Source organism: Astyanax mexicanus, chromosome 1, assembly GCF_023375975.1.
Source record: "Astyanax mexicanus isolate ESR-SI-001 chromosome 1, AstMex3_surface, whole genome shotgun sequence".
NCBI lineage: Eukaryota > Metazoa > Chordata > Actinopteri > Characiformes > Acestrorhamphidae > Astyanax > Astyanax mexicanus.
This window is the reverse complement of record NC_064408.1, coordinates 10,955,001-10,970,586: the sequence shown is the minus strand read 5'-3', so window position 1 is coordinate 10,970,586 and position 15,586 is coordinate 10,955,001. Positions and strand designations below refer to the sequence as shown.

The window sequence follows — 15,586 nt, the reverse complement described above, 5'->3', positions numbered from 1 at the left end:
CAAAGAGCACTTACTCCCCTAACACCTCTAACTACTACTTTATTCTCCTGAATAAAGAAACTCACATGGCCAGCGAAGATGCCACACACTCCAATGATGACCAGGATGTTGAAGACAGCCGACCCAACGATGGTCCCCACACCTACATCTCCCTTAGTGATGAACACGCCTGCCAATGAAACAGAAGCCATCTTTAATAGTCATACACAAACTAAACAGCAGATGACTGTATTATGCTTGTACATCTTTCCTGCCATGGAAAAAAAAACCTTTCCAAAATAGCAATTTAACTCAATGTGTAAATATTGTATTTTAGTATATCTTGGAGCGTTCCTGTTGGCCAATTCATCTTGGAAACCGCTACTGCAAAATCTGCAGGAATTGTGGGAGAAAATTCAAGATGTATGGGATTGATTGTCATAGGACACCACTAGGAACCTCTACTTTCAGGAAAATGGAAAAGTTAACCTTTACTCATTTTTTTTACTAAAATAATGGGATTTTACACCAATTTGTTATTCTCAAAATTAGACTCTAATGGTCAGCAAATTTAACTGATAAAAATTACACTGAGCATTCAGCTTTTTTGGTTATAAGGCTCACTATCAAAGAATGTCTATTTTTTGGTCTCTTTTCATGCATAAGGGTGCACTGGATTATAAGGTGCATTAAGCTACACTAGTAAGGAACAGGGGTGTCGCCATGTTTTCCTTCTAATTCAGCAGATCTCAACGCTGGGTGGTGTATTTAACTAAGTTAAATAAAGCTAAGCTAAGTAAACAAAACTGTAATTCTTAAAAAACTTTCTTTTAGAATCAAACGAGTGCTGAATGTTAGTCTACACAGATTTCTCTCCTGAAAACTTTTGTTATGTTTATTTGGGTGAGTAAAGCGCTTCCGTTTATTTACAGTAAGCTTAGATTCCCTAATTTCCCCAGCACTAGCATTAGCCGCTAACACCTAGCTGCCGTCCGGCGGCGCTACACTGAGGAACCCTGAGTGTTTTGGTAAGGCAGGATGATATTAACTAGCGTTTTGTCCCACCTAGCTTGTTTTAACAGAGTAAATGTGCAGACTACTGTCCGATGTGCTCACCTCTGAACAGGGAAAGCTTACCTCTGTGGTTAGCTGCTAATGCTAATACTGCTCCAGCAGTGCTTGTCAGGGTTAGCAGCAGCCTACAGTCTTATAATACACACCTCTGAACGGTGAAAGAGCTAGCGCTTAGCATGTTAAGTGGTTAATGCTAATGCTCTTCCAGCAGTGCTAGTCGAGTCAGAGTTATCAGCAGGCTACAGTCTGATAATGCTCACCTCTGATAGGCAAGTGCTAGTGCTTAGCACGGTGGTTAGCAGCTAATGCTAATACTGTTCCAGCCCCTTCTGGAGAGTGGCTTTACTTCTCCTTACAACCTGATTGGTAAAATTCATACAGAAGGTGCACTGGATTATGAGGCGCACTGACAATTTTTGGGGAAAAAAATTAAGTGCGCAATATAGTGCAAAAAATACAGTAATTTTATTTCTGTTGGGTTCTGAACTATAATATTGCCTTTACAGTACAATACAGCTTGTACATCTTCCTGCACACCCCAGCCTGAGTATATATCTACGAGGCCTTCTGTTCTAAAGCTCAGAGATTATTCTGGGATGCCCACCTGCTGATGAATTAAAACACTCAGGCGCTTTTTTTCACAAAAAAGAACCCAAATGAATTTGACTGCAGACGTACGCTTTCTGGCACGGCCTCTGCTGTGCTCACTCTAAGTGCAGCCGTGTGCTTTCCTGCACATTTTTATTGTGAAAACGTTCGACGGGGGGCTAAGCTGACATCTAGTGGGCTCCTGTGAAGCAATTCCAAACACGCCGCATTTAGAGCTGTGTGACCCGCTTTCCTGGAAGTGTTAAGAACCTTTTAATACTCGAGTAACAAGATCTTAGTGTCGCAACGCTGTGACCAAACACACTACATAACCAGGCATAATAAGTGGACGCAGAAGCTGTTAGTGAACTGACCAATCAGAGAGGTGAAGAGCTCGGGGGCGGAGCTTCCCGCAGCCATGAAGGTGGCTCCCGCCACGTCCTCGCTGAGGTGCAGATTCTGGAGTAGATAGATAGAAAGAGAAGTAGTTAGAGATGAGACAGCTTAGATCAGGGGTCGGCAATAGCATGAAACATCCGGCCTGTGATGTTGTTTGAACTATAATGAACGATAATGATTTTTTTTGTGCGTGACTTTAGTTTCCACCCGTTCTCGTTTTTCCGCCCGTTCTTGGGCTCCCTATCTCCTTATAAGGGCGTTTTTTCCCCAGCCGTGTCCCAATTCACTACCCAGGGCAGAGGTAGCGTATTGGACCGCGACCCTGACGACATGGGTTCAATACCGCATGAGGATAAGTGTGTTTATTATTATTTTTTTTTCCTTTCTTCTTGAGTTTACCTGCTTTGAGATCAACAATACGATTGTATAGAGCAAGATCTGCATGTCTAATATACTCTGCCTGGCCAAAAAAAAGTCCACCTGGATTTAAGTAAGTAAATGATGTGGAGTTGATGGTTGATGCAGCAGTTGGTCTGCAGGTTTAGGTTCAGCAACAGTATGTGCTGAAAGAATGAGGTCAGCTGACTACCTCAATATACTGAATATAGACCAGGTTATTCCATCAATGGATTTTTTTCTTCCCTGATGGTACGGGCATATTCCAAGATGAAAGAGTGGTGAAAGAGTGATTCAGGGAGCATGAGATCATCATTTTCACACATGGATTAAGAGAGAGTTCACCAGAGTCCAGATCTTAACCTCATTGAGAATCTTTGGGATGTGCTGGATGGAGAAGACTTTGTGCTTTGTGGTCAGACTCTACCATCATCAATGCTGCTGCTGCAAGATCTTGGTGAAAAATTAATGCAACACTGGATTAAAATGAATAAATTGTAACATTGCAGAAACTTATTGAAACAATGCTGCAGTGAATGTGTGCTGCAATCAAAGCTAAAGGTGATCCAACCAAATATTAAAGTGTGTGACCTTTTTTTGGCCATTAAATCTCTCCTGAATTTAGTTTCTTTAATTTCTGAAATATTATATTATATAAGTCTGGACACACATTCTTATTTAATGTTCGTATATTTTTCTTTGCTTCCTACAATATAGGATACGTTCTTGAAAGTTCTTGAAATGTTTCTGATTGACTGATCTTCATTTCTTAAAGTATTTTTTTCTTTACTTAGTTGAGTAGTTGTAGCTTCTCATAATCTGGATTAGAACATTACTCAAATAGAGTAATTAACTGTATACCTGTAACTCTACCTCTTCACTACTTTACAACTGATGCTCTCAAACACTTTATTAAGAGACAAGAAATCAAAGTAATTAACTCTTGATGAGTTCAGCACAGCTGTTAACTGAAATCTGAACATTCCAGGTGACTCTACCTCATAAAGCTGATTGAGTAAAACTGTCATCCAAGCAAGAGGTGCTACTTTGAAGAATCTAAAATATAAAACATATTATGGTTCGTTTAACATTTATTTTTTGATTACAGATTGATTAAATAATTCCAGATTTCTGAAAAACAGCTGATAGGAGCAAAATCGCCATTCTAGCCTGTAGCTTCTTGACCTTTGTAAGTAAGAAAATCTCTCTGTCGTAATCTTTCTCCACATCTCCACACACCAGCAGAGTGAAATCTAGGTCAGGTAGTATAGATTCAGTGCGCAGGGTTTCCCGCCCCTCCGGAATGGCATCCGGACACTACGGAATGAGGTACATATCTTGTGGGATTATGATTTGATTCAATCCCATTTCTTTGGCTAAGCTCCTTTTAGAGCAGTTCCCTACTCCACAAAGGCAGCTTTTTCTGAGGGTGAAAAGCCCCAGTTTAGGAGTCTGAGGAGCCGTGGAGCGAGGCGAGGCGGCCTAATCCGAGGAAGAACGCGCTTCCCAGATGCTCCTCGTTAGCAAGACCTTTAACCGGGATTTCGCGGCACCGCTGCGTTAGCATCTCGAGCGGCAGGGAGGCAACAAATTGGGCTGTCATCACTCGGCGCGGACATGACATACGCCGGCCTTCCAGGAACGCCAGATAGACTCAGAGCCACTTCTCACCTCGGAGATCTTCTCCAGGGAGGGAACGAAGTAGTCATCGCACACGATGGCGAGAGCGTAGAACATGTAGATGGCCTGGAGGTGAGAGAGAGAGAGAGAGAGAGAGAGAGAGTGGGAGTAGGAGGAAAGACACGGGATAAAAATAATAAGACACAGTATAATAAGGAAAAGTGAGGACTGTTCATCACTAGGAACTAGAGCTGGGCGTTATAGTAATATGGACATATTATACTGTATCTCGATTAAAAAATATATATACACGCTACATTCGGTTCTCTTTTTTTTAAGATTTATTTCTAATGTTCTTCTATTTTACTCCTAACTTCTTAAGCTAGGTCGTAAGGAGGGTGAAGACTAGCACATGCCTCCTACAAAACATGTGAAATCAGCCACCTCCTCTTTTCAAACTGCTGCTGATGCAACTCGGTTCTGATACCTCAGCTCACAGATGCCTCGTGCTTTGATTGACATCACCCTAAGAGTGATGAGGAGAAAGAGCGCACAGGGAATCTACCCACACAGAGAGAGCACAGCTAATTGTGCTCTTTCAGGACTCCAGCAGCTAATGGCAAGCTGCATGACCAGGATTCTAACTGAAAATCTCCTGATCAAAGTGGCAGCGCTTTAGACTGCTGGACCACTCTGCGCCCTTATTCGATTCTTAATATTATCTCATACTAGAAAATAAAAATCTGCTGGAAAACGAAAACCGCATCTTCATAAAAGTTGTCAGTAGCAGAGGGAAGCATGAAGTGCTGTAAGATTTTGTGAGAAAACAAAACTGCACTGACTTTAGACTTGATAATAAAACACAGTGGATCAACACCAGCAGATGACATGTCTCTCCAAACCATCACTGATCATCAGTAAATTTTACATTTCATTTATAAATCAAGGGAGCAGAGTCTGGAGGAAGAGTGGAGAGACACACAGTCCAAACTGCTTGAGGTCTAGTGTGAAGTTTCCACCAATCAGTGATGGTTTGGAGAGACATGTCATCTGCTGGTGTTGATCCACTGTGTTATACTGTATCAAGTCCAAATCTTACAGCACTTCATGCTTCTCTCTGCTGACTTCTATTAAGATGTGGATTTCATTTTCCAGCAGGACTTGGCACACTGCCCACACGGCCAAAAGTAGTTTTTAGCTTTTCATTGGCTGTAAACCATAATCATCAACAATAAAAGAAATAAACGCTTAAAGTAGTAACTTTTCATTTATATTCTTGCCTATAAAGACGTGGTAGGAGTCAGTAGTGCGTACAGCTTTAGGTTTTAGTGATTTTCAAAAGCGGCGTAACAATGGCTTAGAGCCGTCTGTTAGGATACGATAGCTTGTCCATTATTCTGTACGCCCTGAAAGGTCAACCATATAATCTCTGATGATGGAGGATCTCTCTCCCTGGCATTTGTGCATGTGTGTGTGTGTGTGTGTGTGTGTGAGTGTGTATAAGTGAGAAAGAGAAAGAGCGAGCGAGCATGCATTTCACTCACACAAAGCACATGCAGCAGCACAGCCCCCCTCTTCCTCTGCTCCTTGGTGAAGATGTCTTGGGGGAACTCATTGATGGCTGAAAAAGAGAGAAAGAATGACAGCCAATTACCCTTATACACATCGTAATCCTCGCGCACTCAACACAGCGGAACGCTCCAATCATCACCCTTAGGTACGCTGGATTACCCTTAGCGCGGCTACTCCTAGCACCCTTGAGATGATGACATGCTAAGCGTGACATAATTCTGAGCACTCACCAAAAATCATGTAATAACAGTATTTAAACTGATCGTGTTACAGTGTTACATCAGGGAGCGGCTTGAGAACGCCAATACATGTATAAGTTATGAGGTGCTATCTTGTGTGAGTGAGGTTAAAGGAGAACTCAATTTGGTGTAGTAAAACATGATAAAAAGTACTTACCTTTGAAGAATAGCACACCTCTGTTCTCCAACAGTGTTCTGAGAGCCAGGAACTGAAAATAACATAGACATATATATACATAGACTCCGCATAGCGTAGCAGCCGGCGCCAGGAGGCGGAGCTGAAGCTAGCGTTATGGGATGTAAACAGTGTTTTTTAATAAGCTTCTTCTGCACTTTTTAAGTTATTAATGCGTTGTTTCAAAAGTCAGGGCTCTCCAGATTCTAGCAAGGAGGTGTGGAGCTACTTAGAGCTGGATAACGGTGGAAAAAGCGATCTATCAGGGCAAATTTATGCCCCGTATCACCCACTCTGAAGGGTGTTTTTGGACAAACTGTTAAAATTTCTGGATCTCAGAACGCTGTGGGAGAACAGAGGTGTGCTATTCATCAAAGGTAAGTACTTTTTATCATGTTTTACTACACCAAAAGTCCATTAAACACCATTCACCATCCTTCTGGTAAGGCAACATGAATTATTGAAATGGAATGAGCTGAAATGAGGCCTGATAATAGGTGTAGATGGATGCTAATGATTGTGACCGGCAGTGTCTGGCTGGAATTGTCCATGTGAACAGAAAACTCTTCTCAGAGACTCAATGCAGGAGAGACACACATATCCCACAGGTCAGTGCAGCAATCTTTAGCTTCCAAAAATACATGGAAAAATTCATGGGACACAATACTAGTTTCTGTCCCACGGCCTTTATTGGCATATCACTGTATATGAATCCTCATTATCAGTGAGTCTCTGCTCTCTCAGCATATTCCCAGCAAACAGAGAACATTATAAGGACATTTAGCAACGTTTTAAAACAGTTACAGTTACAAATATTGTCATTTAGAGCATGTATTTGCAGAAAATGAGAAATGGCTGAAATAAAAAAAGATACAGAGCTTTCAGACCTCAAATAATGCAGAGAAAACAAGTTCATATTCATTAAGTTTTAAGAGTTCAGAAATCAATATTTGGTGGAATAATCCTGGTTTTTAATCACAGTTTTCATGCATCTTGGCATCATGTTCTCCTCCACCAGTCTTACACACTGCTTTTGGATAACTTTATGCCTTTACTCCTGGTGCAAAAATTCAAGCAGTTCAGTTTGGTTTGATGGCTTGTGATCATCCATCTTCCTCTTGATTATATTCCAGAGGTTTTCAAATTGGTAAAATCAAAGAAACTCATAATTTATAAGTGGTCTCTTTTTTATAATAGTAATAATTATAATATTAGTAATACAATTGTCAGGTTAATTCTAGTATAAACACTAATATTTTTAATAATGGTAAGCTGTGTGTTATTTATACAATTACAACATTAGTAAAAATACAATTTAGTTTATTAAATAAAATGGTGGAAATCAAATTTAGTTTTATTTCATTTTATCTGATTAATAATCAATTAACCAAAATAATATTTTGCAGATTAATTGATTACCAAGAAATCATTAGTTAGATTGTAGACAGGACATCTGTACTGTAGCAATTTAGCGTTTAGAGCCATGATACATTTTTACAGAAAATGCTTAGAATTGCCACTTCAGGATTTTGCCCTAAAAAGGTGAATTTTTAAAATATTTTGGCTAAAAGTTCAAAAGTACTGAATTAGGTCTCAAAATATAACTCCAAACTAAACATCTGAAAACGCTGTTTATTCCCCTCGCTCTCCCACACCGGTCAGCAGTGCAGATGTACTTAAGCAGTTTGAGCAGCCGTGTGGAGAGTGCTGGAGTTCAAAAGGTGCTAAACAGTTTTAGGAGCCCCGCATTTAACTGGCTTGTGTGGGAGAGTGGCAAAAAAATGAATGCTTTAAAACATGTCACATGGTTCCCATCATGAAGCCTCTAAAATAAAATATTTTTTGATTTACTGTTTAAGCATTTTAGCAGGCAGAAAAACACACAATACATCATGAAAAATCATTTGCAAGGCACTGTCTGTGCACGAACAATGTTCCACCTGTTAAGCATGGGGGTGGTAGCCTAATGCTTTTGGGCTGCTTGTAGAGGCTCATGCATTGGATGTAGTTGGTATTTTTTGCCAGATGTGCTTGTCTTCTGTTTGCAGTTATGGTTATTTATACTCGTGTTTCAAACAACTTTTTACTTCTAGTTCTTATATTTTCACACAATTATCTAAACTTTCTACTCCTTACATTTCAATAAAAATAGCCTCGTTACTCCTGTTTTATTTCAGCTCGTTTTCAATCTGGCTTCTCATCGTTCAATAAAACCCCTATCCAGATAAATCTCTCCATCCAGATAGAGTGAATCTGATTGTGATTGGATGTAGAGAAGTATAAAGATATACCATTCTGATTCCCTATTGGTTTATACTGTGATCCATCACATCTGCACACGTCCCCCCCCCAAACTCCAGCAAGAACATAGCATATGTTAAGTATGTAGTCTAGTATGATGATGATCCGTGCAGAGACTCAAGAGATCTCCAGACAAACTCCAATCCAACTAAGACTTAATAACTTTAATATATTTACTTTATTCTACTAAAATACATTCATTTACAATCAGCATACTGTATATGCAGCTGAAACAAGGAACAGCCAAGTGCATCCCAAATTATATTATCAACATTATCATTTTAATAATAGAACATTATAGTCATTATGGCTTTTAGAAAAATGTTTTTTGGGGAGGGGGAGGTAGAGCACTACAGGACTAAGCTATAGGACTAAGCTTTTGTTCTTAATGACATTATTTTTTCCCCATTTTACATTACTTTTACTTTTATACTTTTAAGTAGTTTTGAATCCAGTACACTTTTTACACTTTCACTTAAAGAGTAAAAATCTTGATTTGATACTTCAACTTCTACACAAGTATTTTAAACTCTAGTATCTGCAGTATACTTCTACCTACAGAGTAATGAATGGAGATTAGGGGTGTGTCATATCGTATCGTACGTGATAATATCGCCAAAATTTTTGAATATCGTGAATGATATTATACCCTGAAATATCGAGCCATATCACCCACCCCTAATCATTACATCAAAGTACTACTTTTTGCCATTTTTAGCAAAAAAAAAATCACACTGTTCTTATTTACCATTATATATCTACTAGACACAGATTATATCTGTCCAGTATAATTTGTTTGTAATCCTGGATATATGGAGATATTTGGAGTGCATTACTAGTATCATGACATTCTGGATCATTGACTTCTGTAACAAAACTGATAAAATTATTATTTTTAAATATCTCAATTAGCCATATCATATTGCATGCAATAATAAAATTCTTAATAATTTTTCTAATTCAGTGTTTTGTCATATCGCCAAATGTATCGTTATCGTGAAAATACCATGAAACATCATGATATTATTTTAGAGCCATATCGCCCACCCCTAATGGAGGCGCTTTTCACAGGCGCTGCTTCATGACTTTTGGTATATGAGTGTGTATATGTAGACCAGATCTTCAGCTATAGAGCTGAATCTTCACCATGTCGTCAGTAAATCATGCTGTGACTGATCTGATTAAGTAATGAGAGCGCTTTAATTAATGAAATCACATTCAAAGAGCTCCCCCGCCTCAGCCAGACGGCACGAGCCAAAATTAAATTATCTTAGATTCCACGTCTCGCTCTGATGCTCTCTTAGGTAGATGTGTGTGTGTGTGTGGATTCCTGTGTGTATCACTATGTGTGTATGTATGTGTGTATGTTGTCTTTCCAGTGTAGGCACAGCAGGAGGCTGGAGAAGCCAGTGTGTGCAGGTTAGAACAGCAGCAGTCAGGCAGAGGGGAAAATGAACTTTAACGACTGGAGAGAGCCCGGCCTATTTTTAGCAACAGCGCATCACCACGCCACCGGAGGCTCGAATGCGCGAGCACACACACACACACACACACACACACACACACACACACACACACACACACACACACAAAGACGCGCACATACATAAGACGGCTGCATCGTCATGCCACTGGCGCCTCCCTCACTTACGCAGAAGAACCCTGTCTCTTGCCTGGAGTGTTTATGGGTATTACTCCCTGATCCTGCAGTCTGACAGATACAGGGCAGATGTCGTGTGCTCTATAGTAGGCGGCGTGTATATCGACAGCGAGTATTATCCACCAGTATTATCCCAAGATCACGTACGTTTACATTGTTCCCATCCTTAAACAAATGAAAATGATTAAAGAAGCCCTCGTCCTGAAAACGTCGCAGTCTGAGGGAAGTAAAGAAGAAAGAGGCTTATGCTCTCTTAAGCCTGGAACAGAGCTGAGCTTTAGGACAATTTTTAATGCTACAATCAATTGTAAAATACACTATGAGCCCTATCTTACACCCTGTGCAAGGCACGTTGTGATGCTTATTGCTATCTTACCCCTCCAACCCCCTGCGAAAAGGAAGTATACTTAAGAGCATTAAAAGTATGTTCAAATTAAGTAAAGAATACTAAAAGTACACTTTAAAGGCCATGTACTTTGTGAAAATACACATTAAATATACTTTCTCTGTATTTCCAAAAAAAAAAATGTATTTTAAGCAGTGTTTATAACGTTATATAACGTTAAATGTATATAGTGACATTAAATTCTGATTAAAGTGCACTTTAGTTTTTTTTGTCAGTAGCATTAGGCTGTACAGGATATGTGCTTGTTTAAAAAACACATACTTAAATCTCCTTATCTTCGCAGAACTTGTACAAAAAAAGCACTCAAAAGCACAATTTAATGATTTTATGTTGCATTTAAATATAGCTTATAGTGCTTGTGAATATATCTAAAAGATGTCTTCAAATAAATTTCTAGCTTATTGCTATCGTTGGCAACAAAAAACTAAGGTGCTCCACTGACTGAATACAACTTAAACAGATGTCAAAAATCATATGCTCATTGCTATCTGAGCAACATAGACACAAGTGCCCCATGTGTGTACACACTAGCCTGTTATTCACATATGGAAACGCAGCAGTGAATAAACCCCAAGCACTTTTACATCAACAATAAACAGAATAGACAATGAAACATTGCATTTCCCGTAAATGATCTGCTCTGATCACATTACCAAGCACTGTGCTGTTAAAACAGCAATCCTCCAAAGTCAGAATGCACATCGATTGGTTTATTTCACGTTACGACCAAATTACATGCAAAGACTATTAGAAACGTTATGATGAAATTGGCCCTCATCAGGACCATCATTAAACCCAATGTATGGTTTACAATTTATAGGAAATACTGTGAACAGAAGGTGGTGCTTTATTTCAGCATCACACACTTTAATCACCACCTCTAATCACCAGAACGACACTTTACAATGAATTTTTATACACTTATTACTGTAAGAACACACAGCACACAGCAATCTGAGCTCCAACAAAGACAATATAACCTGCGTCTGGAGATGTTTCAGCTCCTGCAGGCCTCCTCAGTCACGCACTCTCAGGTAATTCTCATCTTCAGTCCTGACTTCTGCGGCTCAGACCGTATAAACACACATTAACGCAGCAGCGCTGAAAGAACGCCACATGGCCTCGGGATAATCCAGCTCGCTCGCTCTTGCCCAATTTAAATCTCTGCACTCTGGACCCGTGGACTCCAGTCTCATGGACTTTGGACCTACGTTCTGTGAAGCTTACACTGCAGAGCTGTGCAGATACGCAAGGATACACGACTACTAGCATACAGAAACTTTCGTTTACTAGTTTACTAATTTTTTACATGCCATTATAATGTGATTTTGCGATAATTAATACATCACAAGACAATTCTCTACGTTATTTCACGCCATCTGTGTTACTGAAGAGGATAAAATACTCCTAAATAAGCAAATACCTGGAAAATGCCATGTTTTTTCTATTTTTTCCCATTATCTCCCCAATTAGTACCCACTCATTAGTACTCCCCCTATCACTAGTGATGCCCCAATACACCAGGAGGCAGCCATCAGCCATCACCTCTTTTCCAACTGCCCATGATGCAGCATTGTGCTCGGAGGAAAGCGCAGCGACTCGGTTCTGATACATCAGCTCACAGATAGATGCCTTGTGTTGATCAACATCACCCTTTGGAGTGATGAGGAGAAAGAGCGCCATCTACCCACCCGGAGAGAGAGCAATGCCAATTGTGCTCTCTCGAGGCTCCGGTAGCCAATCGATGGCAAACTACATGAACAGGATTCGAACTCGGCGATCTCAAGATCATAGTGCCAGCAGTTTAGATCTATTTTTTTAAACCTGCAGAATTTAGGTTTGTCTTGCAGTCGCTCTCAAATTTTCAGCATGTAAATAAGTTATCTTACTGCAGAAAAAAGGGTTTTGTATCACCTACACCCATAGCCATTTTAAGGGGTTAACCAAACCTGTACTGAACCAAACTGTTGTGACCCAAACTTTTGACTTTTCTGTTCTTTTACGCCCCAACTCTAAACCCACTGTTCTCAAAGTGAGGCACAGGGACCCCCAGGAGCCCATGACATATAGTCAGAAGATCTGAAGGCCAATGCAAAGTTTGACATGAGACAAATAAAAAATATAATATAGAACTGCACACTTCATAAAAAGTCCTGTAGCTAACATTTTTCAAATAGAGGTATGAAGAATAAACAGTCTGGGGTCTGAACGCTATTAGGAACTCAGGGCTGGGCAGAAGCTAAAGGCCACTCTGGACTCCTCCGTCCCCTTCTCTCTCTCTCACTCTCACTCTCTCTCTCTCACACATTTCTCCCCTCAGCTGTAATCTGGGCTCTGAGTCCCGGGGCTCGGCCCGACAAACCCCGGGCGCCAACCAAGGTTTTGACGAGTGGCTTCGGTGCAGGCAGTTGCCATGGAGACCCTCTCCCAGGGGGCAGCGTTTCTGTTGATGGGCTGCGGTGGGGAGCCAATGGCGGCCAAGTGGAAGAGTGAGGAGCTGGGTGGGGAAACCAGCTTTTCCCATGGACTTGATTTATTACACAGAAAAAATAAAAAAAGAGAGAGACAGAGAGAGAGAGAGAGAGAGAGACAGAGAGAGAGAGAGAGAGAGAGAGACTGAGATAAATAGATAGTAAAAAGTGGGAGAGAGAAAGAGAGAGAGAGAGAAAGAAAGAAAGAAAGAGAGAGACTAAGATAAATAGATAGTAAAAAAGTGAGAAAGAGATAGAGAGAGAGAAAGACAGTGGAAAAGATTGAAAAAAAGAGAAAGAGTTAAAGAAAGAGAGAAATTTAAGAGATTAAAGAGATTTATTTATGTATTTTATTTTTGTTATTATTAGTTTTTTTTTTTTTATTTAATTATTTATTTATTTTATTTTTTTTTATAACGTCTGTTTACTTGTATTATTAATTGCTTTGGCAATAGTGTATGTAATTACATTCATGCTAATAAAGCACCTCTGAACTGAACTGAGAAAAAGAGAGAGATAAACGATATAAAGATAGAGACAGAGAGTGGTTTTAAGGAATGTTAAAGAAAGAGGTAAAGCGAAAGAGGTAAAGTGAGACAGACAGACAGACAGACAGATAGATAGATTAAAAAGCAAGTGAAAAAGATTAAAAATAGTGAGAAAGAGAAACAGAAAGTGAAAGAATGAAAGAGAGAGGGAGAGACAGCAAAACTGAGAAAGAGAGATTGAGAAAGAGAGTCCAAAGAGAGACATAGAGAAGTGAGAGGGAGAGAGATAAAAGATAGCGGTAAAAACAGAAAGAGAACAGAGTGAGAGTGAGAGACAGTAAGTGGTTTTAAGAGATGTTAAAGAAAGCAATAGATAGATAGATAGATAGATAGATAGATAGATAGATAGATAGATAGATAGATAGATAGATAGATAGAAAGCGAGTGAAAAAGATTAAAAAAGAGTGAGAAAGAGTGAGAAAGAGAAACAGAAAAATACAGAAAGAAAGAGAGAGAGGGAGAGAGACTGAAGATCGAGAAAGAGAGATTGAGAGAGAGGGAGAAAGTCCAAGGAGAAAAATGAAGAATAAATGAGAGGGAGAGATAAAATATAGAGGTAAAGAAAGAAAGAGAAGAGAGTGAGAGACAGAGATTAATAGAGAGGTAAAGAGAGATAGATGAGACATTTTGAGAGAGACAGAGAATAAAAGAAAGAGACAGAAAAAAAGGAAGGGAGAGAGTGAAAAAGAACGAAAAAGAGAAACAGTGAGAGGTAGACACATGTAGAGAAAGAAAGTGAGAAAGAAAAAAAGAATGCAAGAAGTGAGAGAGAGAGAGACAGAGAGAGAGAGAGAGAGAGAGAGAGAGATGGCAGGCGGTTCAGAAGCTCACTTGCTAAAAATATTTATTTTTCCTCGCCAGCTCTCAAGGGAAGCGTTTGGGAGACGGAGTACGACAGAGAAGAACGACTGTGTGTAAAACTGCACTGGCTGAGAGAGAGAGAGAGAGAGAGAGAGAGAGAGAGAGAGAGAGAGACGGAGATAGAGAGAGTATATTGGCTGGTAAAGTGGAAAGCAGAAAGAAAGGGTCAGAGTTTGATGGTCCCACTGGTATATAATGGCAATAGTTCTTGCTATTAATGTGATTTGTATGTCCATAATTAAGCTTCAGAAATTGCTTATCCTTTAGAGATGGTACATACTGTATTTTCCCTCCAGATTTTTTTATATCCAGTATAAAACAATCTAGTCACAGCAGTGGGCAATATGATTAAAAAAAAAAAAAAGTTTTTTTTTTTACGAAAAAAGATGCACTTTGAATAGAAACTGGATCTTCTATAAAAGGTATAAAGGTATAAAAGGCTCTCAGCAGGGGATACTTTGGGTAGTGTACCTCCTGGTGAGAGATCCCTGATTTGGATTTTTCCCAAGTTGATAGATTTTTGTTGAGAGGGGGTGCATTATTGTCCCATTATTGGATGGTAATTCATGTTAATTTCATCATCTTTAGCTAAAAATCCAGGTTCTGTTGTTTTTCTAAATAGAACCTTTGTGGTGGGACCCACTGCTTCAACAGCTGGTGTGACAATCTATTGAGCCATTGCATATGGCCGTATTGATATGAAGGACACTAATAGCTCAGCAATTTGTGCAGGACATCCACGGGTTGCCTCTTATGGCAGGGCTTTTAACTGGCATTTTTTCAGCAGGATAATGCTCACGGAGACAGCAAGGGCTTCTCTGGAATGTCTACCTCAGATTACAACACTTTCTTTACCTACCTTGGCACCTATCATGCATTTATTAAATCAGCTTGGATGCCAATTTCTGTAACCTACAAGTGTGGAGCAGGATCTACAGGTCCAGATGCAACATCTGTGTTCAAATGTGCTGCAGGATGCCATACATAACCTGTATGTCTTCATATATGCCCAACTGTATCTCATATTGTATACAGAGCCTCCTTTGTATTACAGTACAGTTTTCACCAATAAAGATATACAGAAGATGGATGATCACAAGCCATCAAACCAAGCTGAACTGCTTTTGCACCAGGAGTGGCATAAAATTCCCCAAAAGCAGTGTGTAAGACTGGTGGAGGAGAACATGCCAGGATGCATGAAAACTGTGATTAAAATCCAGGGTTATTCCACCAAATATTGATTTCTGGACTCTTAGAACTTTATGAATATGAACTTGTTTTCTTTGCATTATTTGGG

At 39.7% G+C, this 15,586-nt stretch overlaps 1 protein-coding gene across 1 annotated transcript in view; it reads right to left on the bottom strand.

The window, feature by feature from the left end:
- Positions 1-15,586, bottom strand: part of LOC103046272 (sodium/potassium/calcium exchanger 3) — an 86,972-nt gene that overhangs the window by 29,321 nt on the left and 42,065 nt on the right. The window contains exons 3-6 of the mRNA XM_022665789.2: positions 5,601-5,677; positions 4,108-4,182; positions 2,016-2,100; positions 66-169 (exon numbers count right to left, since the gene is read on the bottom strand). Of these exons, the coding sequence (XP_022521510.1) occupies positions 66-169; positions 2,016-2,100; positions 4,108-4,182; positions 5,601-5,677 (341 nt within the window). The remainder of the gene's footprint in view (positions 1-65; positions 170-2,015; positions 2,101-4,107; positions 4,183-5,600; positions 5,678-15,586) is intronic.